The 27,993-nt window shown below is 37.5% G+C and overlaps 1 protein-coding gene across 2 annotated transcripts; it reads right to left on the bottom strand.

The window, feature by feature from the left end:
- Positions 1–64: 64 nt before the first annotated feature.
- Positions 65–24,250, bottom strand: gdpd5a (glycerophosphodiester phosphodiesterase domain containing 5a). 2 transcript variants are annotated; one of them, XM_028032625.1, is made up of 17 exons: positions 23,977–24,250; positions 17,543–17,717; positions 12,645–12,748; positions 11,203–11,296; positions 11,066–11,125; positions 10,873–10,971; positions 10,282–10,375; positions 9,837–9,982; positions 8,566–8,648; positions 8,181–8,331; positions 7,837–8,058; positions 6,793–6,938; positions 5,933–6,080; positions 5,567–5,649; positions 4,124–4,138; positions 2,630–2,742; positions 65–1,583 (listed from the first exon to the last, which is right to left on the bottom strand). In XM_028032625.1, exons 2-17 carry the CDS (start codon positions 17,657–17,659, stop codon positions 1,492–1,494), a joined length of 1,767 nt encoding a protein of 588 aa, XP_027888426.1. In that variant the 5' UTR covers positions 17,660–17,717; positions 23,977–24,250; the 3' UTR covers positions 65–1,491. The 2 variants fall into 2 exon arrangements, with proteins under 2 accessions (XP_027888426.1, XP_027888427.1); XM_028032626.1 differs by lacking the exon at positions 4,124–4,138 and having other exon boundaries at positions 23,977–24,249.
- Positions 24,251–27,993: the final 3,743 nt, after the last annotated feature.

Here is a 27,993-nt window from a genome sequence, read left to right as displayed (position 1 = left end):
AACCTCTGAGCTATGGTATATTTTTGTTTTAACAGACTTCCACAAAAAGCAAACTGCACAATCGTAAGAAGAAAAGAGAAACTTTATTAAACACTCATCACGTCTGCAGCTTGTAGTAGTCGCTGGAAGTTGAAGTTAGCATCGCTGTGAAAACCTACAAGATCAAAATACTCCACATGTACATCCATGTAGCAAAAAGGCAGCATGTGAAAGTCGCCACATCGGCTAAATGGACTTTATGTACAAGTGTGAAACAATCACGGCCCGACAGCAGAGGCAGAATGTTCATAGCTTCCTTTGCAAAGCCCCCAAAGAATCTTTAACCATGAAATTACCCCTCAATCCACGTTGACATCGAGATTATTCAAATTTAAAATATAAAAATTCACACTGTTCAAACTTTTTTTTTTTAAATCCTCTGAAAACAAAGTTATATTTACATCGGTTATTAACAAAAACAACTTCAATCTTCAGTCTAGTTTGGATTTAAAAGAAATAAACCTGCCAAAAAAATAAATAAATCTGTTGTACAATTTTCTCAGAACAAACAAAATACAGAGGGACCCTCGCACTTTCATAGCTGCTGATTGACCGATTCCTGGATTTTTCTGTGCGAGTTTACTCTAATTTATTCACAGAAAATGTATTTCTGGATTTTTCGTAGAGCATATCTAACACATTCAAAAGAAAGATGCATGTTGGGAAGCTGAGATGGCGAGGTGCAATGCTACCCGACACGCCACTGGCTAGCTTTTGGAAAGCAGCACATTCAGGAGTTTAATTTTCCTTGATTAGTAGTGCTGAGACAGTTTCCATGGTGAGTATTAATGCATATTAAGGTATATTTGGTGTTTGGAGTATTAAAATAGGCAGTTATCAGTATTTCTCGAGGAAGCCTCCAGTGTTTGAGGATTTCGGTGTTTGTGGGGGTCCACTGTAAGAGATATTCATTTCCGGTGTCATGTTTTAAGTGTTTGGGCTACTTTTTATTAGAATAGGGTAAATTTGTTAAAAAGAAAAGAAATTTCAGTTTCATGTCTTATTTTTTTATGTTTTAAAGGTCAGTTATTTGTATGCTGGTACTTTAATTCATGAAGTGATAGACACATAGCAGCATACTTCATACTTTAAATTAGTACTTTGGTAGTGATGATGATGATGATGCTTTTATACATATATATATATATATATATATTTTTTTTTTTTTTTTTTCCTAGACAAAAACGCTGGATTTAATGGAAGTATGGCATTACATTAAAAGAATGTGGTTTAAAATGAAAAACATTAAAATGATCTTTTAAAAAAAAACAGCGTTGTTATAACATTTAAACTAGAAAACCAACTGATTTATGCTTGTGATGGTAGCTACACGCTCATGATTTCCCTACCGCTGCAAGGATACGTTCTTGTCTGCCCCGTCGGGAAGCGCGTTCAGAGTACAAAATCTGAAGCAGCCGAAATCCAAGCCGTTCCTGTAGCTGTCTGTGTCGCTCAGCAGCTGAGGCCTCCGTGAGAATATCTAACATGGCCGTTCTCAGGATACAGAGACAGCTCCTCTGTGCTGCCCAGCCCGTTGTTCAACTCTGGAAGACGCAGGAAGACAGGAAAACTGACGGAAACTCACCCAACACTGGAATCATTCACTTGGCTTAACTTAAAAAAATAAAAAAAAATGTCGTCACTTTACATTTCCCAAACTGTATTCTGAGTAGGCACGGATAAAACAAATCCTTTAAATTTATGTACAATTCTTTGAGGTAACAGATAAGCTGAGTCGTCACTGGCGGTACGCCACGCCTTACCTCCTTCATTAATTTCCTGATAAATAATCATCGCCTTCTGTGTAAATAATCACCAGAGACACAAATTTATGGTGACTTAAATGTGGATAAAACAGTGTTTGCTTAAACCCCTACGAGTTTTTTTTTAAGTGGACCAGTTTTAAGACAACTTTGATGTTGCCCCCCTTATATTAACAATTAGCTTCAACCTCTGGAGAGGTCTCAAACTAATAAATCAATGGATAAAGATGCATCTGAGTTATCTATCTCAGGCAAGATATTAGCTGCTAATAAATGACCTATTAGATAGGTATAGACAATATACCTGAAAAATACTTGATTTTTTATTTTAATATCTGAAATACTGCTAAACTGGTGATGTGACCTTTCTTGTTTTATTCACAGTTTGCTCTCATGCTGTTGCATTCATCTTCTCTTTTCACTCCACGCAGGTGTTTTTAATTTTTAAGCAGTTATGAGGCACGGTGGCGAAACCTGGAACTGCACTGCGCGAGTTACTCAACAGGTTGTTGCTAGGTAACCAAAGAGCGAGTGTCTGTTGATGCCACCAACCGTGCTAGCATTGAGGGGCTGAGCTCCTGAAGCCTTTCCTCTGCCTACATCCCCCGGAATGCCGTGCGGCTCTGGGTTGGAGTTCAGTGACGTTGTTTCATACGCTATCAGACATTATTATCGCCCTACTTTTACAGAACTTTGCTTCAAATATCGTGAACTGCACCTTTTCAGCTCCCGTAGCTATCAGCAGCTTAGCTAACATTATAGCTAGCAGTAAACACTGAACAGCTTAATTATGAATTTGAAAACAGTGACTGGGATCTGAGCTGCACCTGAGAAAATGAGCTTCTCCTTCATGATGTTGACGTCTCGACTGGGCCGTCGTACCACCGCGCTCAGCATGATCTGCTCTGGGTTATAGTTCTGCATGCCGCTTATCCTCCACCTGTTGCGACAAACACATTCAAACCGTTGTGAGAAAATATAGGTATTGGATAGAAGGAGCAACCCGCTTTGTGTTCAAGCGACTGCAAGGCAAGGGAACTTTATTTATATAGCACCTTTCAGCCAAAGACAATTCAAAGTTAAAATTCAAATTAAAAACATAAGAAAAAAAAATCAAGCAGATTAAAAAAATAAATATTAAAATTTTGAGTGTAAGGAATGAATAGATTTTTTTTTTTAAATGTAAGAGTAGGCAATATCAAATAAGAAAGTTTTTAACCTTGTGTTAAATAAACTCAAGGTAAGGGCATTTTTACAGTGAGCAGGAAGCTTATTCCAGACCGCTGCAGCATAAAAACTAAAAGCTGCTTCACCATGTTTAGTTCTGACTCTCGGAATAGTTAGTAGGTTTGATTCTGATGATCTTAAAGGTCTGAGTGGTATAAATGGTTGAAGAAGATCAGATATGTAGTCTGGGTTTCTATTATGAAGTGCTTTGTAAACTATTAAATTCTATTCTTTGAGCAACAGGCAGCCAGTGCAGGAATCTGATCTCTCTTTGTTTTAGTAAGGACTCTTGCAGCAGCATTCTGGAGAAGCTGGAGCTCTCTTATTGCTTTTTTTTGATAATCCAGTAAAAAATGCCATTGCAGTAATCGAGTCTACTAAAAACAAAGGCATGGACTAATTTTTCAGAATCTTGTGGGGACATGAGTTGTGTAATTTTAGCAATATTTTTTAGATGGTAGTATGATGTTTTTATGATAAATTTGATGTGGTTATTAAAGTTCAGATCAGGATCCATGATCATTCCCAGATTCTTGGCTTTGTCAGAGCATTTTAAACCAACGGACTGAAGGTGGGTGATTATTTTTAATCTATGCTCTGTTGGTCCAAACACTAATATTTCAGTTTTGTTTTTATTTAGTTGGGAGAAAATTTTGGGCCCATCCAGACATTAATCTGCTCAATACATTTAGTGAGTATTTGAACCTGACTGTCATCTCCTGGTGAAAGACTAATCTATAGCTGTGTGTCATCGGTATAATTGTGGTATTCTATCTTATTATTTTGTATAATTTGAATTAATGGAAGCGTATAGATATTGAAAAGAATCGGCCCCAGGATGGAACCTTGGGGAACTCCGTAGGTAATTTCGTTCACTTTGGATTTAAAGTTGCCTATGGGCACACAAAAGGTTCTGTTGGACAGGTAAGATTTAAGCCAGCTGAGTACTATACCGTAGACACACATGGGTGAAAATCAGATATGAGAGGACAGTGAAGGGAGGCAGGATCAGACCAACAGTGGCAGGCGTACAAAGCACGAGGAGGAGGACAGAGAGAGGTGGAAACAAAGGCTAAGGGGGACGCCACGGTTACCTGATCATATGATAGCTGACAGATGCCAGGGAGCAGCAGAGGAAGGTTGAATGCAGATCAGGCAGAGCGCAGGACAAAGAAAGAGCGTGAGAGAAGAAGAAGACAGGAGGACAGTGAGAGGTCGCGGCACAGAGGACGAAGATGGCCGACATGATGAGAATGACGAGCTACAGCGGACAAAACTTTAATCTGGTCCAGTTCAACACACATCCTGTCTGGACAACAAACTGTCGCTGAAAATTCCAAAATGTTATCAAAACAATATTTATGTTTTCCGACACAAGTTTCAGTTGGCTTTCATCGTGATTGAGATTAAGGAGAAGCATAAAGAGCCATGTGGTGAAGCTCAGTGTCAGCACTACAGACTCATTTCAAACCAGGCACTTTGCAAGAAGACTGTAAAAGTCAGGAAGTTCACTGAACGAAAACGTTGCCCCCACCTTCCAAAACTTCAGCTCTTCAGAAATAATCCACACTGCAAAGCAGGACGTTTTATATTCGAGTTAAACACTCTACATTCGGTCTTCGTTTGACGATCAGTTTTCTTTCTCTAGACATTAGCCAAGCAAAACATGCTACAAGGTTGTCTGTAGAAGGATAACATGCTACACTCCTCTTGTCTTTTCTTCAGCACTCTCCACAGCTTTTCTATAGAGTTTAAGTCTGAGGACTGAGGCTACATTTATGTTGACTGGGAAATGTTACACGTTTTGACGAGTTTGCCAAGAGACCTTGAATCCGCTCTAAAACCTGAGATTTCTGTTGATAAACAGAAATTTTGAGTTAAAGCTCAGAAATTTTCAAGAAAAAAACAGTTGAAAACGCTGACATTTTTTTAGCTTTTTCTAGAACTTTTTTTCTGGCAAATTTTCAACTTTGCAAAAGCAGAAATCTCCACGTTTTTTTCTAGTAAATGTCTGAGATTGAGCTCAAAATTTCTTTGGAGTATTTTTTTTATTTTTGGTATAAATTTACTCCTACTTCTTTCTATCTACAATGGTCATATGCCGTCGTATAAATTTCTCCTGGAAGATGGCAGAGTTTTGCGTCTGATGAACCTTCTGTATGACGAGCTGGCTATGGATCGCTTACCTGCTGAAAGACCCATTAATCACAAAAGTATGGTTTACTGACAAAGGCCACACAATCTTTATTTAAAATGTCCAGATATTTTAAAGAGCCCTAACAATAAAGGAAACAGACCCACAGAATCACAAATTCTCCACCATTAGCAACAGTAGGTAAAGCAGTATGTTTGAGTAGAGAAGCAATGTTTATAAGACAACCCAAAAATACCTTCAGCAAAGCTAGAGAATGGTGGATCAACACCACTTTGAAAGATTAGAAGAAAATCTGGCTACTTGGACATAAATGACACGTTAAAGAAAGAGGACTGACTGGAGGCTTTTGAACAGTCTTTTATATCTGTGAAAATGAACGTACTTCTGGAAAAAGAAAATCCCCATGATGACAGCGACAGAGACAAGGTCTGAAGAGATCCAGATGAAGTTGTAAGCACTGTGACTCTGTGAAGAAGGAAAGAAGTCATGTAATTTCTTGCTGTTGCCACTAGATGTCACCACATATCTAAAGCTACTACAACAAAAACAGCTCAGGACAGCATCATCACTTCCGATCTGTTCTCAGCTTCTTTCAAGGGTCGTGTGCTGAACTACAGACTTATTCCACATCTCTGCCTCGCTGGGCCATCATCGGTCTCTTTCCTTTCCCCCTCTGTCCTCTTGTGTTTCTGAGTGACCTCGTCTGCAAGCTGAAGTGTGTGTGCTGTCGGACGAGAGAGGTGTTTACCATGAGCCAGACGGGGTAAGGCACTTTTTGAAGAACTTGAGGGGCGTCAGAAGACACGTAAGGCACCCCGCTACACCACAGGATGGAGTAGAGCCAGGGCTCATTCACAGGGTAGACAGTCACGCTCACGTTGTTAGCCAGATAAACCCTGAGGGCGGGGAAAACAAAAATACATGTCAGCAGTAAGAACAGAGGTCCTATAACTCTCTTTTTGTCTCTCTGCAGTCAGTGGAAAGCTAGAACTATTAAAACTAACTTATATGGCTAATAATACTGGTCAGAACTGGAGCATCTTGATGAAAGCTGTTGAAACTGTAGGTTTTTCAGTAGCAAGTGTTCTTCTATAGAACATGTGAACAAAGTATGTAGTTCATAGTATTAGTTTGAAAAAGTAATTTATTAAATCAAATGTATTTTGGAGAACAAATCCATTTTTACTTCTATCTGTTGTTTTTATTTACCTTCGATTTTGGGGCTTTCTCAAAATAAACTGCACTTTAAACTGCAGAGATAACATTTTAATGATGGGATGCTACTGAATTATATGTTTGAACCAATGAGTGTAATTAAAGGATGATCACTTTTTGCTCCATTGCTTTTACATGTTCTGATCTTAAATACAACCATAAAACCAACAGCCAAGACATAAAGGAAGAACACAAGGAAAATGTGAAAAACATTTCAGTCCAGAGACAAATTTGACCTGCTCTGTACGATGAAGGTTTTTCACGAGAAAAAAGTTAAAACTTGATTCATTGCTGGATATCATTAGCTCGGCTAAAAATAAGCTCCTTTTTTATCTTCCTAGGACTGCTTCTGAGCCCTTTATCGGTTGCTAAGCAATAGTCGCTCGCTCTTACTGAATGTCTTGGTAGCTGATCTTTCTGTAGTGGATGGTCAGACTTGTAATTCCTCTGTGCCTTATCTCCTCCACTGACAGTTTCTCATTTGTTGTCTGCAGAAGACCTCGCACCCTTCCTCTGTCCGTGTCAGGGGCCCAGGTCACCTGGCAAGAAGAAGCAGAACGTGAAAAAATCCTGACTAAACAGTGTGCAGATAAGGTGTTAAAAAATTATTATATAAGGGGGAAACTGCTACTTGACCCTTACTTGAATGACTTCAAACTACAAATACACTGATCAGTTTTGAGCCCAATTTCTGATTTTTCCGGCTGTAGAGTTCTTATTCTGCCTGGTTTTAGCCAACTGCAGTTTCTCTTTACGATGATGAAACAGTATTCGCAATATTTGTTGTTCTGAGCCTTGCTGCCAGTAGTGGTGATCAATGAATTTTATTAGAAGCAGAAGTGAAGCCCCACTATGTCTTCGATAGAGTAGTCCTTCTAAAAAACAAAAAAAATTGTAATTTTGTTGCTCACAAGTCATTTTTTCCATGTCCAAGTCAAGTCCTTAATGATCAAAATGAATATTCTTGTATGAGATGCGTACCATCTAATCTCAAAATTCTCGTAGGTTATCAATTCAAATCATCAGGCTAATCTAAAGCATGACCATTTAGGGATTCCTCCAAACTGTGCACGGTAGCTTGCATACTGTGTCTTACATCACCATGACAACCACAATGGTTAATCAAATGGGACAACAATAATCATTTACTCAAATGATCTTCACTTACTGCTGATTACATACAGTAAAGATTGTTGTTGAGACTCTAGTCCAACACCTCATATCCAGTTGAGTCTTGGGCTGTTAGAGCACAAGTCTAACTCAAGTCTGAAGTCTTTACTCAGGTCACCATCCCTAGCATATGGTCCGTTCACTGACCAGAAAAAGGATTCATTTTTCAGTTTCAGATCGGCCGGTTATCGGTAAGGGCCTGATCAAGCTGAAAACCGTGAGGTTTTGGGTACCAGCCAGTTCCTCAGTGCATTTCTAGCTCATCACCTTTCTCTGGGAAATCCCTGCTTTCTGCAGCGTCCACAACGTGTCCATAAACCAGCTGCGGAAGCGCGGGTGCTCCGGCGCAGGCTTGCGGATGTTGAGCAGCACGGAGCTGTTGGCCCTCGCTGCCAGACGGAGCATCTCTACCAGGCTGCAAATCGTCAGGTTTCCTATCCGGCTGCGATCCTTTGGGCTCAGGGTTTTTACCGTCCAGTAGGGGTCACTCTGGAAGCAGAAGGGAGCAAACGGAGAGGCTGAGGATCACACAAGTTCCACTGTTCTAATCGCTATTTATGTGTTTTCAGAATTAGACTGGAAGCTGCCTGAGCCAGAGTGGAATCCAGTACCTCCAAAAACCAGTGGCCTGCATTTAAAGAGTGAATCTCTGTCCAGTTAAAGAAGGAGGCGTCCTCATGGTCTCTGGAGGGGAAGACCTTACTGACGTCTGTGGTCCGTCTTAAGGTGTGGTCCCTCATGAGGAAAGGAACTCCATCCACACTTCCAGAGGGAAAAAAACATCCATTACCTTATCTCCAGTATATACATTTCCTAATAAATGTAGAGCAAAATTAACTTACAGATACAACACATGATTTATTAGTTTGATGAATTACAGTTTTACTGCATCTCTCACATCAATCTCTAATCACTATTCCACATATCAGCCAGGATCTATATATAGAAGCTCAGAACCATGAAATATGAATAAGTCATTATTTTGTAATTAATCACCTGACGGTGACGTCTGCTTCCAGAGAGCTGGCTCCGTGCTGCAGGGCTCTGGTAAAGGACATCATGGTGTTTTCAGGGGCCAGCTAGAGCAAAGAATGCCACAGTCAGTCACTCTGCAGAGTATAGAAAATACCAAAACTGAACTGCTAATTAAATATCTTAGATCTTCTGTGTTTTCTGACATGGAAATGTTTGAGAACTGCCAGACTTGACTAGAAGAAAATGGAAGCTTAGATGCTCTGGTCAATGCATACTGTGGTGTTGCAATGTTTTTTCAGGTCTTTGGTAAGACCTGAAATTTTGACATTTATCGTTCTCTTTTACGTTTATGTATTTATTTATTGATGCCACGCATTTCTGATCAGCCAATTTTTTATTCCAACACCACAAAATAAAACGATAGAGTTCTGCTGATGACCATGTAATGTGCCAAGTAGGTCGTGAAGGAAGCTAAGCTATGAAGCACGCAATTTCGCATGAAAATTGCGATGTAAAGACCCATCACCCACCGCGAAGAGAGAAGTACCAAGCTGAACAAGATGGCTGTTAATGAGAGGGGTCGTGATATATTTGCCAGTGATAAAAGAGTTTAAACATTCATCTTTCTCTGTAATTGTTCAATATCTGGAGTCGTGACCAACAGGGATTGGAGGGCTTTGCTCGCTTCATCCATTGTCATTACCAAACTACAACCACAGGCAGACTACAATTCGAAAACAGCACAGAAAATCAATGTCATTGTTCACTACTTCTCCTTCTGTTTGCTGTCTGACCAGGATGAAATTCATCCTGAGAAATCGAGCTCAATGGAAGAAATTCCAGATGGAGAACTAAAGGGAGATGAGAATCAAGAGGAATTGCGTAGGAAGGCGTCGGCCAGGCTAGTTGGAGGCTGTTATTCTTGCAGAGAAGTCTGTCGACTGACCATAATCTCAGTAGAGAAGCACAGCTCTGAACATCACTGCATTTGTAGTCAACCATTTTGACCAGTATGTCCATACCATCATGCACCAAGCTGAACAACATCAGGCTTATTTTGTTATTCAGTTTTACATCTTATCTTCCGCTTTGAAACATGCACACTTTCACTCTGTATGTTAAAGAAGCTTCATAATGTCACCTTTTGAGAGAAAAGATCAGATCAACAAGTATTAAAATATTACATTGTTGCTGTATTATTTACAAAACTAAACAGAATACCAACTGAGGCCCTCTAATTTGGTTCTGAAAGTTCAGTGGCCTCTGTTTTAACAGTTGGAGTCTCAGCTCACCATAGGAGCTCCCCGTCGACCAATAATGACTGGTGGTGGTTTGAGGACATGGCGGTCCATAATGCAGGGGCAGGTGAAGGTAAGAGGTGCAAGGCAAAGGGCCAGGAGCACTAGGATGTAGATCGCCAACACCATCACCTGGAAATCTAATAATGAAAAGAAGACAAGACGGATTTAGAGGTAATTTTTATCACCTTTACCCACTTTTACATACTCGCTGTTTGTTAGTTTGCTTTTTGAGTATTTAGTTCTTGAAGGATTCAGTTAATTATGTGGACAGGTATCAGCAAATGCATAGAGCAGCTAGATCCATACAATTACAAAGTACAAACTTCAATCCCTAACAGAGCAAAAAAGAAGAAAAAAAAAAACATTCCCTACACATTAATGCAACTGAAGGTTGGATCCTTCACAATGTTCAGTTCATATAAACATCAATACTTACTGGATCTCTCTTTGCGAACCACATAGCCAGCTACCAGCCAGCTCACAGCTGTGATTGTGATCAGGCCTCCAATGTGCAGGAAAGGAGCAGTGAACTAGTAAGAAAGAATAGGGCTGCTCTTAAATGTGTGAAGTCATCAGAAAACATTTGAATCTAAAATAGGGACTTCATAATGGAATGAATACTTGTGATAATAAAATATCACAAGTCAGTGATATTTTAGTCCCGGGTCAGTTGTGATGCTTAACTGACCCGGGACTTTAAGATGGTGTTGTGCACAGTCTGACAAATTGCTAAGCATTTGAATTGTCACTCAGGCAGTTTGCATTGGTGCTATTTATTAGCAAGGAATAGTATTCAGTGGCTTACATTAGCATATTTGTAAAGCTTGACATCTTAGCATAACATTGGTTCATAGTTTGTTAGTTTTTCCCGTTTTGGATAAATAAGTATAATACCAGGTAGTTTCTAACCTCCCCCCAGAAGCTATACCTGGAGTAACATTTTCATTGTCTTCTTTCATACGTATTACAGAATCAAAATGGCTATAATTGTGAAAATGTGATTTATATGGTGTAATTGTGTTCCCACCTGAAGTGAAACAAGAATAATTTCCCACTCATTTCCCCAGACGTCATCGACAGAGACAAAACCAGAGACAATGGTGAGTAGAGTAGCCAGTACTCCAATCTGTAGAGACAAGGGTTGGTAAACCTAAGCTGTGGTTCTGAAGTGTAAATCGGGTACATCTGTGGTAATAGCTTCAGAGGTCATCTTACAGCACCTTGTGAACCCAGTAGAGATTGAGCTGTTGACCCAAGGATATATGGAAAAGTGCCAAAATCTAAAAAGTACAAACAGTGAGCTGTACATCAAGTGATCATTGTTGAAGCTGCTTAAAGGTTTGGAAAATGCTGTTACCAGGAGGAATGTGATATAGATGAATCCCACAGTGGTGGAGGTGACGATGGGAATGGTCTCATCTCTCCACTCCCCAGAATGATTATACACCGACCTGAAGTATGAACAAATAAGAACTGAATTATCCAAGGTGGTGCCATGATGAAACAAGACTATACTGCGTTTCAAAATATTCAGTTCAAGTCAATCCAGTTCAAAAATACCTTATGTATTGTGAAAGAGTCATTGTTGATGCTGTTGGCAGCAGTCAGTCTGGCAAAGAATCAGAATAGGCTTCTAGCTGAAGACTGTTAACGTTTGACATCCTCGTGACTGCTGTAGCATGCTAACAGCTCAATTTACAGGAACCCAGTAGAGACTGGTTTGGGAACAAGTCTTGGATGACACCACCAGTCGTTGACAAGAATCGCTGATTTAACTCGTGCTTTTGCCAAATGAGATTGCTTCGATTGGAAATGAAGGGGGTAAGTAGCTGAGTTCAAAGCCGACATAAAACACAACTGTCACATTTAAGACTCTACAGGCATACAGCTAACATGTTGAATAATAAAGTTCATGACAATGCAATGAGAGAATGTAAGACCAGGGTAGGATTGTTTGGAGGGACCACTAAATCAAGAACTTTGCCATTTGCCTCAACCTTTTCTTCAGCAGGCGTTGCTGCAGATGAGGCCAGAGTTGGTCTAGCCATTTCTAGCTCCATTCTGCCATTACTTATGAGCAAGATGATATTTAAACTCCTGTCTTTGAGAGAGAGACTGACCCCCAACCCAGAGGGTTCTTGTGCGAAACTTCAACTACGGTCTTGACATAGGGATCACAAGGAAAAGATAAAGTCCTGAATTCAAGTGGCTGAGCTGAACTTCCAACCTTAGAGATGGAGTGTGAACTTTCATCATCCAGGAGGAAGTTGTAGTTGATCTCCTGTACTTCATGATCAGGATGTCTACTGGGAGAAACCCTTATAGAAGGAATTATCCCTCATGAGAATGACTCAGGATTCCCAAAAATGAACTAGAGAAAAGTGATGTCTCTGTTTCTCCTTCTGATGCTGTTACTCTAGCAAACACAACTTGAAATAAGAGGAAGACAATGGATGGATGAATAAGATCCCGTCTTTGTTGAATGGATTGCCAGGAGAAAACAACTCTCCTTTCTTCTCCCAAAACAAAAAATGACTTGTGTCAATCTGAGCACACCTATGGACTTCTAAAACCAGTGTCCTTTTGGAAAATTGAGACCAAAGATAAGATGTTTGATCATGATTTACATCACTGAGTTCAAAGAAAACCTAAAAAGAAATGTTCTATGTCCCTATATGTTGTTGGGGGGTATTGTGAGGTAAATTAGGATCCCAACTTAATCTAGATTAAGTCCCTGACCTTTCAGATATCCAATATTTTGCCCAATAAGTAAGTTACATCAGAGAGGACAACACTTACCAGTTGAAGTCATTGAAATCATTCTGAGCCACCAACCAAAAATAGGTCCAAAAGAGAAGGAGAAGGAAGGAACTACTCAAGATGGTGAACCATGCACACTCCCACTGTGAAGAAAAACAGTGAAAGAACCAAAACTGTTATCTGAATTGACAGGTACAGTCTGATTCAGGTTCAATACACTGTATCTAATGCTTTCTAGCATTTTCAGTTCTGCAAACGTTTTTATCATTGCAACTTGTCATACTGTGCTTGTCCATATTCTATATCTGTTTGATTTAATGGTAAAAGTTCCAGACAGTTAACAAGGAAAACAGGACGCTACAATGCTTCAAACTTCAGCCAACTTACCAGCATTCAACCTTACATGAACTGGAAGACTAAACTGGAGCATCCAGAGATCCTCAGGAACAACAGAGATCAGGATGTTGTTCATGATCCCTGGAACAACATCCAGGAATGGATGGAAATCCACAACCTCACACCTTTATTATTGAGCTGTTGACTCCGTGCTATTTTTTTTAACCAATCAGATAAATGCATTAGAGCAATATTTCTATCTTAAATCGGGTACTCAAAAGTACATTCAGCACTTTGCTCTCAACTGCAAGATATGAAGAGCTATGTTGTGTTACCATTCACTGCTGGCGTCAACTACTAATGGAAGCTAATGGAAATAAAAAAGAAAGAAAAAAACACTAGTTTTTGAAAATGAGGTACACAAAATAGTGCTGGGTTTGAATCTGTTTGCGTATTTTCCCTGTGCATGTGTGAGTTCTCTCTGGGTACCCCAGCTTCCTCCCACAGTCTAAAAAACATGTTTGTTGGGTGAATTTGCTTCAGCAATATTATCATAAAGTGTTGCTTCTCTCACTTGAATGAAACTTCTGAAAGTAACTTCACTGAATGAATAAGAATTATGTTTTAAAGAAAAATGCAACACACACAGACACACTCATAACATTTATATTAGTCAGACTTATTTTTTAACACCAGCTTTGTTGCTTTAATGTTAATTTTCATCTGCCAGTACCACCAAGACACAGTAAACATTATACTTACCTTGTTCTAACATACATGTACGCTACTTATTGTGTTAGCTTTGTAAAAAAAAAACTTTTTGTATCTTGTTTTAATTTGTTATTGTATAATTATGTTATTTAAACTTTGCACATAACTTTTCTTTTGTCTGATGGCATTATTTTAAAATATTAAATCAGATGTTATGCTCAGCTGCTCAGTATTTAAGTATCCCTTTCTTGCCCATTTTTCTTACTCATATCTTAGTAATTTCTTGGACAGCTACTTTTATTTGAGATAAAATATGTTGAAGTAGTGCTACTCCCACTAGAGTACAATTGTTTTGGTACTCCACCCACCTCTGCTCTGAAGTGTCCTTATGTATGAGTGTGTGAATGCATGGTTGTTTGTCCTGTGTGTTTTTGTGTTCCCCTGTGATGTCCTGACTTGTGTAGCAAAGGTACAGAGACCTTCTGCGACACTGAAGGACTCTTCCCCTCAGTGGTTAACCGGATTAGAAGCTAATCCAAGCTGAGGGGGAGGAGTCCAGTATGATAGGTAAGCTTAGATTAACTTTTCAGCACACTGTGCCTTGACTATCCCTTTTCCAGAAGCTTATATAAAAGGCTCTGAAATGACAGAAGCGAAGGGTGACAGAAAATGCCATGACAAAAATTTGTTATAAAAAATGAAAATATAAAATTCACTTCAACCAACACTGGCTTTGGTTATTACAATAACAAATTTAATTGTGTCTTTTTTTCTTTTCTTTTTCTTTTTGTCGCTATCTGGAAAAGGAAAGGTAAGGTAATTTTATTTATATAGCACATTTTCAGCAACAAGGTAATACAAAGTGCTTAAATCAGATTAGTGAGAAACAACAGCACCGTGAACTGAATCACACCAACAGATGATACCGGAAGATTTCCAGAATGGAACCGATTAATTTCCTGAAGCGTTACTCAAGTTGCTCTGTGCTGATCTACGTCTGTGGCTCTCAGGGAGGCAGTTTCTTTGTCAGGTTAGATTTGCAGTCTCAGGCAAAGAGGTGAAGAAGAGTTCAAACGAGGCCGTGACTAACAAGACAAGATGAGAAAATCACCTTGGTGAAGATAAATGAGAAGAACAATTCTTCACTCTGAGCTGTAACTCACGGCCTCCTGTGGGGTTTGTCTTCTGGTTCCACTGATCAGAGACAAAGTGACCACATGTAACCCACCACTTATTCTTGTGCACAGCACTGCCACTTTGCTTGCCTCGTCTCCTCTTCTAATACTGTCACTCTGCGCTGCAGTGGAAGCAGATAATAGCTGTGTTTCCATTACAAATGTACGCGGGACTTTGTTGATATTCTGCTAAAGTCGAAAAAAGAAAACTCAAAATTTTGCAACTGCAGTGTTTCCATTAAACAAGAAAAGCAAAAAATAAAAATCATGTGAATAAGTTTGTTCATGCGATAAGTGACTTGCTCCTCGTGCCGCTTCTTTGCCTTTTCCACCAGTAGTAACATCTGGTTATGAAAAGAAAGAAATGTTTCCATTGCACTGATTTCAATAAGGCCAACAAAATCACCTCTTTATACTTTATATTGAAACATTAAGTTATTGTGTGCTTCCGTTAAGCGACTTTCTTTTTTTTTTTTTTCTTCGAAATGTCAAATTGTGAATTTTAAGGCTAAAGGAAACACAGCTACTGTTTCTCTTTCTGAATGCTGGACTCTGCCAGAGTTTGATCACACTGAGGGAGACAACATAAAGGCGAGTCAGCTGCGTGCTCGGATGGCTTTCCTCTTCTTGGTTTACATATCGACACTTCCCAGCTCTGAAACTGAGTAAATGGGCTAATTTATGGCAGAGCTGCTGTCGCTCTGTGATAAAATGAGACGTGCAGCAGCGGGGGATGTGGCAGCGCAGTGGGAAACCGAAACGCAGCTGGATGTCTGGTTCATTTCAGTGCTCCACTAAATTTGTTGCAGCCTTTATGAAGAGGATCAGCTCCTGCAGTTACTGGGGCCTGATCTGGGAGGCCTGTAAGAATTCACCACATAGAAAGAATGAGATCTAAAGGTTTTGTTTCAGACTGTTGGAAATAACAACGGAAAGTCGTCTAAATCCAAATGTCCAAAGCTGAGCAATGAGATCATGACACGGAGACACAGAAAGTAAAAGGAGATGTCATCCGATATCAATATCTGTATCGGTTGCAATATTGAAAAAAACAAACAAACAAACATAGATTGGATATTGATGACAATGTGCCTCATCTATAAGGGTAGATCTATTGAGTTTGGTTCTATGCTTTGTGCTCTGAGCGATGTCATGCTTTATTTATTTTACATTATGTTTAAAATGACTAATTGTACTTTATCAACCATTTGAAAGAAAATTTGTTGCAGTTTATTTTTACATGTTTGACCAAAGTAGTCAACCTATTGTTTTTGTTTTTATTATTTATTTTCCATTGGCTGTTATGCTCCTAATTGCACTGACTGAACAAATTAAAGTTGTGCTGTTTTTCACCAAGCTTGTGAAATAAATAAATTTGGAATTCAGTAAATGTATGTCTGCATTTAAAACAAAAAGAAGCGTTTTAAGTCAATTCAGTACTGTTTTTCTGTATTGTATTCAATACCGATACAGGTATCTGTTATGGTATTGATACAGAAAAACAGGTACCGATACAGATACCTGTACCGATACCGATACAGATAACTGTATCGGTATTGAAAGTGGCTTGTAGTGAATCAACCAGGCTAAGCCAATCACCAACGTCATCAAATGTTGTCTTGCAGCATGGATCACACGTCTCAGAAAGATGGAGAGAGGTTTTCAGGAATGTTACTTCAAGTTTTAATAGTTCTGTTATGTCAACTAGTGATGATGTAGCGACGCAGAGAAAGAAAAGTCACTTTGAGCTAAATGTTTGCTACGTCTGAACTTATTTGGAAATCTCCCCTTTTTGCCAATTAAATATTTTTCAGAAAAGCAACAAAAAACAACATCTTAAAGGAGCATAAAAACCTTTGTTCAAAAAGTGGGAAAGTTATTTCCAATTTTTGTCTTTTCAAATGTGACACTTGTGCATAGAATGTGCATAGAAAAAGTATCAGGATTCATCAAAATTCTTCGAACCACAGGTGATTTGAGTTATAATCAAACAACATCTGCTTGTGGTGAAGGATGACGCCTAAAAAATGTTGAATTATTAACTAAGAGACTGTTAATTATATTCGGTGTAACTTAAAATGTACTTAGAGGTAAATTTATTTACAGCTAAACAGAACGTAAGTAAGCTAATATTTATTTTTGATTAAAAAACTGAGTGGCTGGAAAGTCATTTTATTTTGTCTCTGAAGTGAAAATATTTTACCCTCAACTTACATCTGTGGTCATCAAGATAGTCATGGATAAAAATCCTTTCTTTGATGATGAATCATATTACTATTTACTCATCACTAGGTCTTTATATGCATCCTTATTTACACTGCAATTACGTCTTTTTGCCTCCAACTGTGCAGCCAAATTGTTAATGCTTTACTTGTAGTAGACAGTTTTCCTATATCAAGTATTGTGTATAGATGTAGACATGCCATTGCTAAACAGGTCAGCCCTCTGGCTTTCGCTTTTCAACTAAAATTGGACATAATCGTTTTCTTTGTTGTAGATATCTTGTGAGTAAGACAGTTTTTTATGTTTCCACTTTAAAAATCAAGAAATTATTTCCATAAATCGTTTTCATACAGTTTTAGAAAAGTGTCCAAAACACTTTTCTGCCTTTTTCCCTAAAAAAAAATAGAAAAAAAGATGATCTTGACAGATGCAGACACAACTTTCTTTGTATCATAGCCATTTTATGGTTCCCATACTCTGTTCTTCTCTCACCTTGGAGCTCTCGTCTTGGGAACGCTGGTAGCGTTTCCAGCGGCAACCGTAGATCCCGGTGACCAAAGACAGAAGAACCTGCTTCTCGTAGACCTGTAAGGGTTGGTGTTTCACCATGCTCCTTCAGCCTCAACGCGCCTCCAGTCCGTTAACATCCCACACACGACTGGGAACCCTGAAGAAGGCATGAGGAAGTTACTGCAGACCTTGGAAAAACATCCTCATCCTTCAGCAGCTAATTACACTTTCCTCTGCCTGATGTTATGTCATGAGGTACGCACACCTTTTTTGGCCCAACAACATCAATATGTTGCCAGCCTTCGGCCTTGTTCTGTGTGACGACACTTGTAAGCGCAGAGCAACATGCTGTTTACAGGTGACTCTTGTCTACCATAATGATATGGTTTCTGTTTAACCACCTTTGAGTCAGACTTAAAGATCAGGTACTGTTTCACTTTTAAAACAGAGAAATCAGTGGGTTGGTAGTGAAAAGGAGAAAGCAGTCTGTCCAATGTCTAGCACCAATCCTTTCTACTTGTTTCTTAAATAATGTCTACATGACAAAATGTACATTCATAGTTCTATCTGTAATCTTAGTGTTATTCAACACTAGAGCTCATTCTGATTGCCGTGAAGTGTGTTGTGTATTAGTTTTAAAGAAGACAGACGGAAGTAAATAACTCGACCAAGCTAAATCGCTCTTTTTCAACAAGTGAGGAATATTTCTTTGATGGTCATAAATTTAGGTATTATACTTGCACTGTGTGGCTGAAAAACGACATGATTAAACACAAAAAGACAGACAGATGTATAATCACATATATTAAACACACCTGTAAAAGGTTTGCTCCTTTTCTTCTGTGTGTTTTGGAAACTACAGTATGTTAACTCAATTCAAGTGATCCAGAGCACATATAAACCCGGCTTCGTCTCTTTTTAACAACCAAATCAGCTGTAAGGAGGTTTTTTATCTACTCTGAAATCAGCATTTTCCTCACCCATATTGTTGAAGAGATCCTGGAACAAATAGTAATTTCCTTCACAGATAAGGGTCGGTTTCCTGGTCAACAAGCTTCGACAAAACCAACTGCTCCTTTGTCCTTATCTCTTAACGGGAAAAATTACAACATGGAGGACGGCCAAGCTAAATCTGCCTGACTGTGGACGGCTTCATTTCCACTTGTGTGGAACATAAACTTAAAAAAAAACCAAAACAAAGTATGATCAAAAGGCAAAGAAAATCACAATGGTGACCAAATACATTGTGGTCTCTTCACGATCTAAGCCTTGCTTGTCATCTTTTGGGATTGTAAACCCGCAGTGTGTGGAGCAAACGATGGATTCAGTCTAGTATAGAAAAAGATTTGGGAGACAGTGTCACCCAAGCTGTAGTCTGGCTATGCATTAGAGGCACACAATATTAGAAAATCAAAACAATATTAGAGTTAAATGTTGCAAGAACGTTGCGATCAGGCTTCATCCAACAAGATAACAATGAAAGTGTTCATTTCTGACACACAGTGCCATAGCGAACCACTGCTGCATTCATAATATTCACTTTGCAATATGAATATTATACATATTGATATTTCAATGAGGGTGCAGTCTAATTGAGGACAACAAACCATATGTGCAGCAGATCATAACAGCAAAAAAGTGCTTTGCTAAGCACTGAAGATGCTTGAATATTGCTTAGACTGACGCAGTTAAAAATAAAATTACATTGAGAAACTCCTTACACTTACGTTACTCATTTGAGCTGTTTGGATTGTTGCTTGTTTTATTCACAGCAAAACAGAAGCAAATATGTGTATTTTGCTAATAAAGTGAGTTTGCAGTATTGCATGTTGCAACCTGAGCAGATAACTAACCAGAGCAACACAATATAGCAGCTAATATAAGCTTGTTGTGCTCCTCCATGACACAGCATGAGACTGCTGAAAACTCCTAACACATTCAACAAATGGTCTGTATTTTGGTCCATTTATCAAAATCAAAATCCTTAGATAATCAAAGCACTAAATCATTGTTGTATGTAGCTGTGATCCAGGGTTCAGTTTAATGATTTTGTGTGAGATGGAAACAAATCTCAAAAAATCCGATATATTTATTGTTCTGAGTTTAACTCAAGATGGAGGCTGTAGCTAAAGGCAAACCTAACATTTGTTTCGAATTGTTTTACAATCAAATAGATGTTTAAAGGTGTTGTTTTTTGGGGGTTTTTTAACCTTTTTATAGGTCAGACTTGTTTTGGATGATTTCATGTTCCCGTGGAATCTCTAACAGTGAGAAAATAACCGTTTTGTGAAGAACTTGGATTCTGAATAAATTGTTCTAAACTCTAACTTGTGAAAATATTTTTAAAATTTGTTTTGTTATTGTTGAACTGGAAACGGGGCCTTGTAACTAAAGGTGTTGTTTGTTTGTTTTTTTGCTTGTTTACTTCTTAATGACATAAATACATTTTTTTTTTCTATTAAAACTTGTGATTGTTGTCAATAGAATCCAGTTTGGTGTTGGGCTCCTTCAGAACCTAGACCTTGAAATTAAACAATCCAATTTAACTGAGAAAACAAGTAGAGTGGTTGCACAGCTGTAATACTCATGTATTATTGAGCAAGCCGTAGGAACAATTGTAAGTTTTTTGCAAGAATTTCAGACAAAGCTTGGTTGTGTTTTGTCCTCCTGCTTCCAGCTCTGAGGTTTTCATTGAAGTCAATGAAATTCTGAACAGCTCCAAATGCCAATCAGTAAAATAAAAGGTAAAAAAATATATATATATATCAAATTTTGGGAATGTCCAATCTAGAGTTCAGGAAAAAAACAAACAGGGAGTGTCAAATAAAAAGCAACAGCGTGGAATGAAAACAGAAAATGAGTACAACAGCTTGAGAGGAAACAGAAACGGTCATGTCAACAGTTTGGCAGTATTTCAGATATTTAAAACAAAAAAACCCCCAGATCAATAATTATTGGTATGAAACGCTTGTAACATGTTATGTTTTTCAGACATATCACCCACCCTAACCAGAGACACTCCTCAGATACTTTCTATTAGTAGCCTTGGATTTTACTTAGGGGTGTCATGGTGAAGGGCGCTAGATACAAATAAACACACATCTTCATAGAAAGAAGAAGCATTTTTTAGTTTCTTCTTTACAATTGTGCTCTATTTTGTATTGGTTTATCGTGTACAGTGACAATAAAACATACCGACGTTCAATTGTGCTTTTGTGGAAAAGTTGCCTTTTTACTAAGCAAACATCTTCATTGGCTTTAGTCAAAATCCCTCTCAAAAAGTCTTATTTTTGTCCTCCTTGCTTTCTCATCATCGGGGCTTGAACCGAATCTCGACTCAAACAATACAATAATCCCTAATCTTAGCCACTCAGCTTCCACAAAGCCTTTATTGCGTTTGTCCATTATCATCTCAGACACTGTTGTCTGTTTCCACTCTGTCACAAATACTTACACCGATAACGTCTTTAATCTCCCACTGAACCTGGCCTGAAAGCGCTTTCCATCGGTGACAAACACTCAATACCCACTCAGAGGAAACCGTGGGAGGGTTCCAGCAGGAAACAAAGGCAATGAGATTAGCAGCTGCCGAGCTAAGCAGGACACGAGAAGAGCTCAAGTTGAGGTGAGACGCTTCCGGCAGAGCTTTCTGCCAGGACAGTGAGTGACCGAGGCAACAGCACAGTTTTAGTCATGCTGCACATATGAGAAGTGTTGATATATCTTCTAATTAAGTTTGCTTATTTTTTTTAGTATTTGCTTTGCTGATTTAAGCCCTCGGCGTTCATAGACCTGTTGTTGCTAAACAACCACACAAGACTGCAAAATCCTCAGCAATGAGCAACAGAAGAAGACATCAATTATTGTCTGTTGGTGGGGAAAATTCAGGTGGAGCAAAATGACTGGAACTTGATATACACAAAAATAAAAACAGAAAAAGACAATTAGAAAATAAATAAATAAATAAATAAATAAAAACAGAAAAAGACAATTAGAAAAAAATAAAAAATAAAAATAAATAAAAACAGAAAAAGACAATTAGAAAAAAATAAAAATAAATAAAAACAGAAAAAGACAATTAGAAAATAAAAAAAATAAAATAAATTGAAAACATAAAAAGACTATTAGAAATACAGTTAAGTACAATATGCCTCCCCAAAAATGTGCAACTGTGTAGGATATTCAAAGAAAAGGACAAAATGTGCAAAATGTGTAATTGAGCAATGTTTACAAGAAGCATAGACCAGTGATGTACTGGTTCATCCCACAGATTCATTTAGTAATATTTATACCATATTAGCCTCATAAATTGTTCATCTTATATGTAAATGATTTGGTAAATGTATCAGGGTTTTTCAAATGTATTCTATTTGCGGATGATACCACTTTTTTTTGTCAGGGCAATGATATAAAAGGGATGTTAAAAGAAATGAAAATAGAATTTATGCAAATACATAAATGGTTCAAACTTAATAAATTATCTTTAAATTTGGACAAAACAAATTATATGTTATTTACAAGGAGACAAAGAACTGTAAACACTCCATTTAAAGTTGATGGTGTAGAGATTTGTAGAGTTAGTGAGGTGAAATTTTTGGGTGTGATAATTGACGAGAAATTATCATGGAAATTCCATTTGAATTATTTAAGAACAAAATTAGCAAAATCAATTGCAGTGCTTTATAAAGTACGGGATTTTCTGAATGATCATGCACTATTTATGTTGTATAATGCACTAATTGTTCCACACTTGGTTTATTGTGTTGAGGTATGGGGAAAGGCATGTTATACTAGTACAAAATCTGTTTTTGTTTTGCAAAAAAGGGCAATAAGAGTTATTGCTCGAAAACATGGTAAATATCCAACAAATACATTATTTTGTAATTTGAGGTTTTTGAAATTCAATGATTTAGTTGATTATAATATTTTGTTGGTTATGTATAAGGCACACCTAAAAACATTACCCTTAAACATCCAAAAAAAATTTGAAAAGAGAGAGAGTGGTTATAACCTTAAGGGGACACAGATTTTTAAGAAACCTAAATTCAGAACTTGTTTGAAAGAACGATGTACTTCGATACAAGGAGTCAAACTGTGGAACGACCTGCAAAACGATGTTAAAAATGTTAAATCATTACACATGTTTAAAAGAATGTTAAAGATTGTTTTTTTGAAGAAGTATGAAATAGTATAAAGTCAAAGTATAGTATTGTTCAGTTGAGATTGATGATTGACCTTGTTTCTTTGTTCTTCCTTTGTTTTCTTTTTTTTGTCACATAAGACAAATCAAAAAAATTTTAGTTTTTTTTTTTGTTTGTTTGTTTGTTTTTTGGGCTGCACAGTGGCGCAGTTGGTAGCACTGTTGCCTTGCAGCAAGAAGGTCCTGGGTTCGATTCCCGGCCGGGGTCTTTCTGCATGGAGTTTGCATGTTCTCCCTGTGCATGCGTGGGTTCTCTCCGGGTACTCCGGCTTCCTCCCACAGTCCAAAAACATGACTGTCAGGTCAATTGGTTTCTCTAAATTCTCCCTAGGTGTGAGTGTTGTGTGTGAATGGTTGTTTGTCCTGTATGTCTCTGTGTTGCCCTGCGACAGACTGGCGACCTGTCCAGGGTGTACCCCGCCTCTCGCCCGGAACGTAGCTGGAGATGGGCACCAGCAACCCTCCCGACCCCATTAGGGACAAGGGTGAACAGAAAATGGATGGATGGATGGATGTTTGTTTTTTGTTGTTTTGATCCATAGTTGAGAAAAAGGGGCAGATATTATAAGATTATTTTCTTCTTTCTGCTACCTTTCATTTCATTTTTAAATTGTTTTGTTTTTTTTCTTTGTATTAAATTTTTTATTTTTTTTATTTGTGTTGAATGAAATGAATAAAGATTTAAATAAATAAATAAACAACGTTTTGCAGGAGGAAGGTATTTACTCAACATTTTAAAAGTGAACTTCTCTTTTTTTTTTTATTGTTGAACATTTATCTGCTGAGCATTTGACTTTATTTACTTTTTTTCTTTAAACGTTTCTCAGCTTACTTATGGACCAGAACAGGATTAAAGAATTAGAATATTTACTTTTCGTTAATTTTATTTGATGCAGCTTTTATTTGCAGTTGAATCAATTTAATTACATTAAACCGATTCAAGCTGTTTGTTTTTTAATCCATCTGTAGAGCAAATATAACATTTGACTGAATTGTCTGTGATTATTTATGTCAACAATAACAATTAACGTTTTCAGAAATTCAATCAATTTTTATTATCGTATATTAAAAGTCCTGCTTTGACAGTGAAACTGTCTGAATGTACGTTTAATATCCCACCATAACTACGTTTATTACAAGAAGTCAACAATGATCCCGCTGCGGGCCAAGAGAGATTATATGAAGATAATCCAATAAAGAGCGAACAAACACTCACCTTGTCTTCTCTGCAGACTTCTTCACCTTCTCAGGTGTTGAACACTTACAAATTCCCTATTTATTTCCACGGACCTTCACATCTCTTCGCAGATAAAAGCTTCAGACAGAAAAGGAATATGACTGAGCAGCCTTCTCCCGCGAACCAGTGGCCCACATCAGCCTTCACAACACCGGACTGTCCAGAACCTGAGGTGGTTCCTCTACCTGAGCGTGCACGGCTGAGCTGCAGTTGTTAATCCGTGTGACACGATCTGTGGGAGGAGTTAGGAATTACACTGGAGAAAGAAGAAGCAGCAGCAGCAGCAGCAGCAGCTAACTACGACGGCGTAGTAAAGTCGTTGTAGATAGAAAACAAGAGGAAGTTTCAGCAATAAACAAAACAAAAACTCAGAAATATTGAGACTATCGGATAGTCTTTCAGAAAAAACAAGGAGTTCAAAAATTGTCTAGAGAAAAACCCCCTCAAATTTTGAAATGAATCTTTTTCTCAAAAGTCTAAAAAATTTTGACATTTGAAATTGAGAAATTTCAAAGTTTCTTCTAGAAAATTTCTGAGATTATTCTCAGTATTTATGTGTTTTAACAAGCGAATTTCTGAGATTATTATTATTATTATTATTATTATTATTATTATTATTATTGGGCTGAAATGTACTCTTCTTTTTTTCTTATATGCAAACAGCCTCAGTACGGATTTTTTTTTCTCTTTTTTTGTCAAACATAATGTCCAAATAATTCAGTTTGACACTTATCAAGTCTTGGACTTGATAAGTCTTAGACTTATCAAGTCTTGGATATTGATACCAATATGCCACTTTCATATTGGTATCAAGAGAGTATCTGTCGGTATCCCAGCTCATTTTTCATACAGGGAAATCGCTGCCTTAAAATTTCAAGACTCATAAGCTGCTGCAGTTTTTTTTGCCCTGAAAACCTCAGACAGTTCTTTATATTTCACCAGGTGTTCACTCTGACTTCAACCACCAGGAGGAACTAAATGTTGGTGGTTTAAACCTCACTGCAAACCTGATGCAAAATCATCTGAGGTGATATTTCTGTGTTTTTTCTTAACAAAAACTAATTGTTTCTTATTATACCTGACAGAAACATTTAACATTTAATTTCTTCAGCTTATATTGTATATATTGCAGCCATAAATACAAATATTGAGTGCTGCAAAATCAAACAGGCTTTCATAGGTTTTTTTTCTTCTTTTTTTCATAACTTTAATTTCTACAGATAAATCTTTCAGATATTTTCTCAACATTTGACATTGACCATATTAGCATTTTTATTCTTCTACTGCATAAGAAAAGGCTTTAGATCAGCGGGCTTCACTGGGCAGTGTGTGTTTAGCTGAAATAGGAGGCGCTCACCCAGCAGCCATTGTACCTCCACTGACTGAGAGGAATGAATAACTCACAGAATGGATCATCAGTTTGTCTGTTAACGCAACAAAAAAATCTCAGATCTCCGTATACTCCTTATTTTATATCTTCAAAACAACTGTGTTTGTTGTGAAGTTTAAATATTTGCGAATCTTTTTCTACATCTTGCCCACTAACTTGCATGACAGTCTTACTGTCACATTTCCGATTTCGCATTGCTGATCTATGACCTTTGGGTTATAAGAATAAAGTGAAACTTTCCAAGAACATGCCGATCCTCCACCTTCCTCTCTCCACCTGGATGCTGTTCAGAAGAGAACCATCTCAGTATCATAAGGTGGAGCACAGGCAAAGAGTTGGAGCAGATGAGTAACATCCTGTAAGCTATCTATTCCCGGCTCAGCAGTAGCAGATTAACTGTTGGTTTGGGATAATTACGGCAGATCCCTTTAATCCCAAACAATTGGCAGTGAAGGTCTTCTAACTAGAAGTTTCCCAGCAAGGGAAAAGGAGCTTTGTGTTTTTAACTTCAACGTTTAATATAAGTGATCTCACAGTAGCCAACACAACGTTATTAATTAGGGTAACTTCATCCGGAAAATACGGATTCCTAAAAGGCCTTCTTGTTATCTTCTTATTCTAACACAGGTATTTGTTGACCTCTAGTGGCCGCTTACAGTAACTACATTTACTGGACAACGTTGAAGTAGTAAAAAACACTTGAAGAAAGAACATTTTCCAAAGATCCTATGGTGGAATATACATTCGTAATAGTCATTACTTTACTTTAAGTGATTAATAACGAGAACGGTGTATTTACGATTATTTGTAACTCGAATAATGATTATTCATTTAGTCCTTGTTTGTAATGTGACACCTAAAATAAAATAGATATACCCTAAGATGTTTAAACAATAGCTTTAAGGAGTGAATAATTGGTTTAAATTACAGAATGCTAGTCATCCTTTCATAATAAATAAATAAATACATGAATAAATAACAAACAATAGATTTGATATCAGTTTTCTCATTATCAAATGTATTTTTAGCAATAATAACAAGCTATTATTATTACTATTATTGTTGTCGTTATAAATAAGTGAAAGGCAGTTCTTTATCAACTTCTGAAGTTAATCTGAAGCTAACTTCGCTGTCTTTTGGCTCCTAAGCAGGTACAAAGTGACTTTAGTAAGAGTTTAAAGATGGATTCGTTGAACAGGGAATGAATTCCTACGGCATAAATAAATAAATAAATAAATAAATAAATAAATAAATAAATAAATAAATAAAATACGATGCTGTCTAACTGGTATATCTCAGTCGCGTTTGCGCGCACGTGAGCGCGGAACTTTGGGTCAAATCTGAATTTTACGTGACGCGACTGAGAACGTGACGCAACAGGTGAGTTTCTGGAACAAAGCTCCTTCTGTGCAGCCAGAAGGAGTCGATCCTTTGAAGAAGCTGGACAAGCTTTGGATTTGCTCTACAGTTTCTGTCGAGATTACAACAAAAAGCAAGTAACGTGTGGTCTGAAATAGTTGCAGAATTATGATTAAGATACTGAATAGGATGTATGCAGAAAAATATGGAATAATTGGATAAGAAAACAGAAAAGAAATTAAGTGAAGAAAAAAAAGTGCAATTACTAAAAACAGGAAAACAATATTTTTTCTACCTGTGTTTTTCCTCGTGAAGTCACACACACACACACACACACACGCAAACAAACAAACAAACAAACTAACTAACTAACTAACTAACTGACTGACTGACTGACTGACTGACTGACTAAGTAAGTAAGTAAGTAAGTAAGTAAGTAAGTAAGTAACTAACTAACTAACTAACTAACTAACTAACTTTAAATAATATTATTTTAATGGGTTTAACCTTAAAAAAGTAGGTATCTATGAATAAATAAATGCCAATAACCATGAACATCTCGTACAAAGTGGATGTAAAAGATATCAGCAATAAATCCACAATATATTGTGGATTTAAATGTTATACGGTTTTATTTTTACTTTTTATTTTACAAGCAAAAATCTAATCTAACCCAAAATGATGCAGTGTTTAATCTTCACAGGCGAAGTAAGAGATGTAATGCTCTAATAAGCCAAGCAAGGAGGAGCATGTAAAATTCTATGAAAGTGGTCCAAACATCGACCCTTGAGGAACCCCACATCGTGTTTGTTTGCTCATCATATGGACAAACAAACAACATCTCTGTTTGTGGACAAACAAAGATGTTGTTTGTTTGTCCACAAACAATTGTTTCTCAATTGTTGCTGTTAAAAGCAACAATTTCAATATTTCACACAAGCATATGGATGACATAATCTGTTACTGACAAATATTGCTAGTCCACATTCTCTACTATCACCATTTATCCAACAGCAACAAAAATAAATAAACAGTAAAAATACACCCAGTTGAACATCATCAAACTTCGAAAGGAAAAATTGTTCTAAAAGCAACGTGTCTATAAACCAAAGTCTACAAAATTCATAAAACTAGAAATAATGTATCAGAGCAACTTGCTGCCACCAATAGCAGCGCAATGCTAGAGTCCAGTAATATGGTGTAGAAACGTGCTCTGTCTAAGCGAATCACTGATTTTCTCTCCATGT

Source organism: Xiphophorus couchianus, chromosome 11 (assembly GCF_001444195.1).
Source record: "Xiphophorus couchianus chromosome 11, X_couchianus-1.0, whole genome shotgun sequence".
Classification (NCBI taxonomy): Eukaryota; Metazoa; Chordata; class Actinopteri; order Cyprinodontiformes; family Poeciliidae; genus Xiphophorus; species Xiphophorus couchianus.
This window is presented reverse-complemented; position numbering and strand designations above follow the sequence as displayed.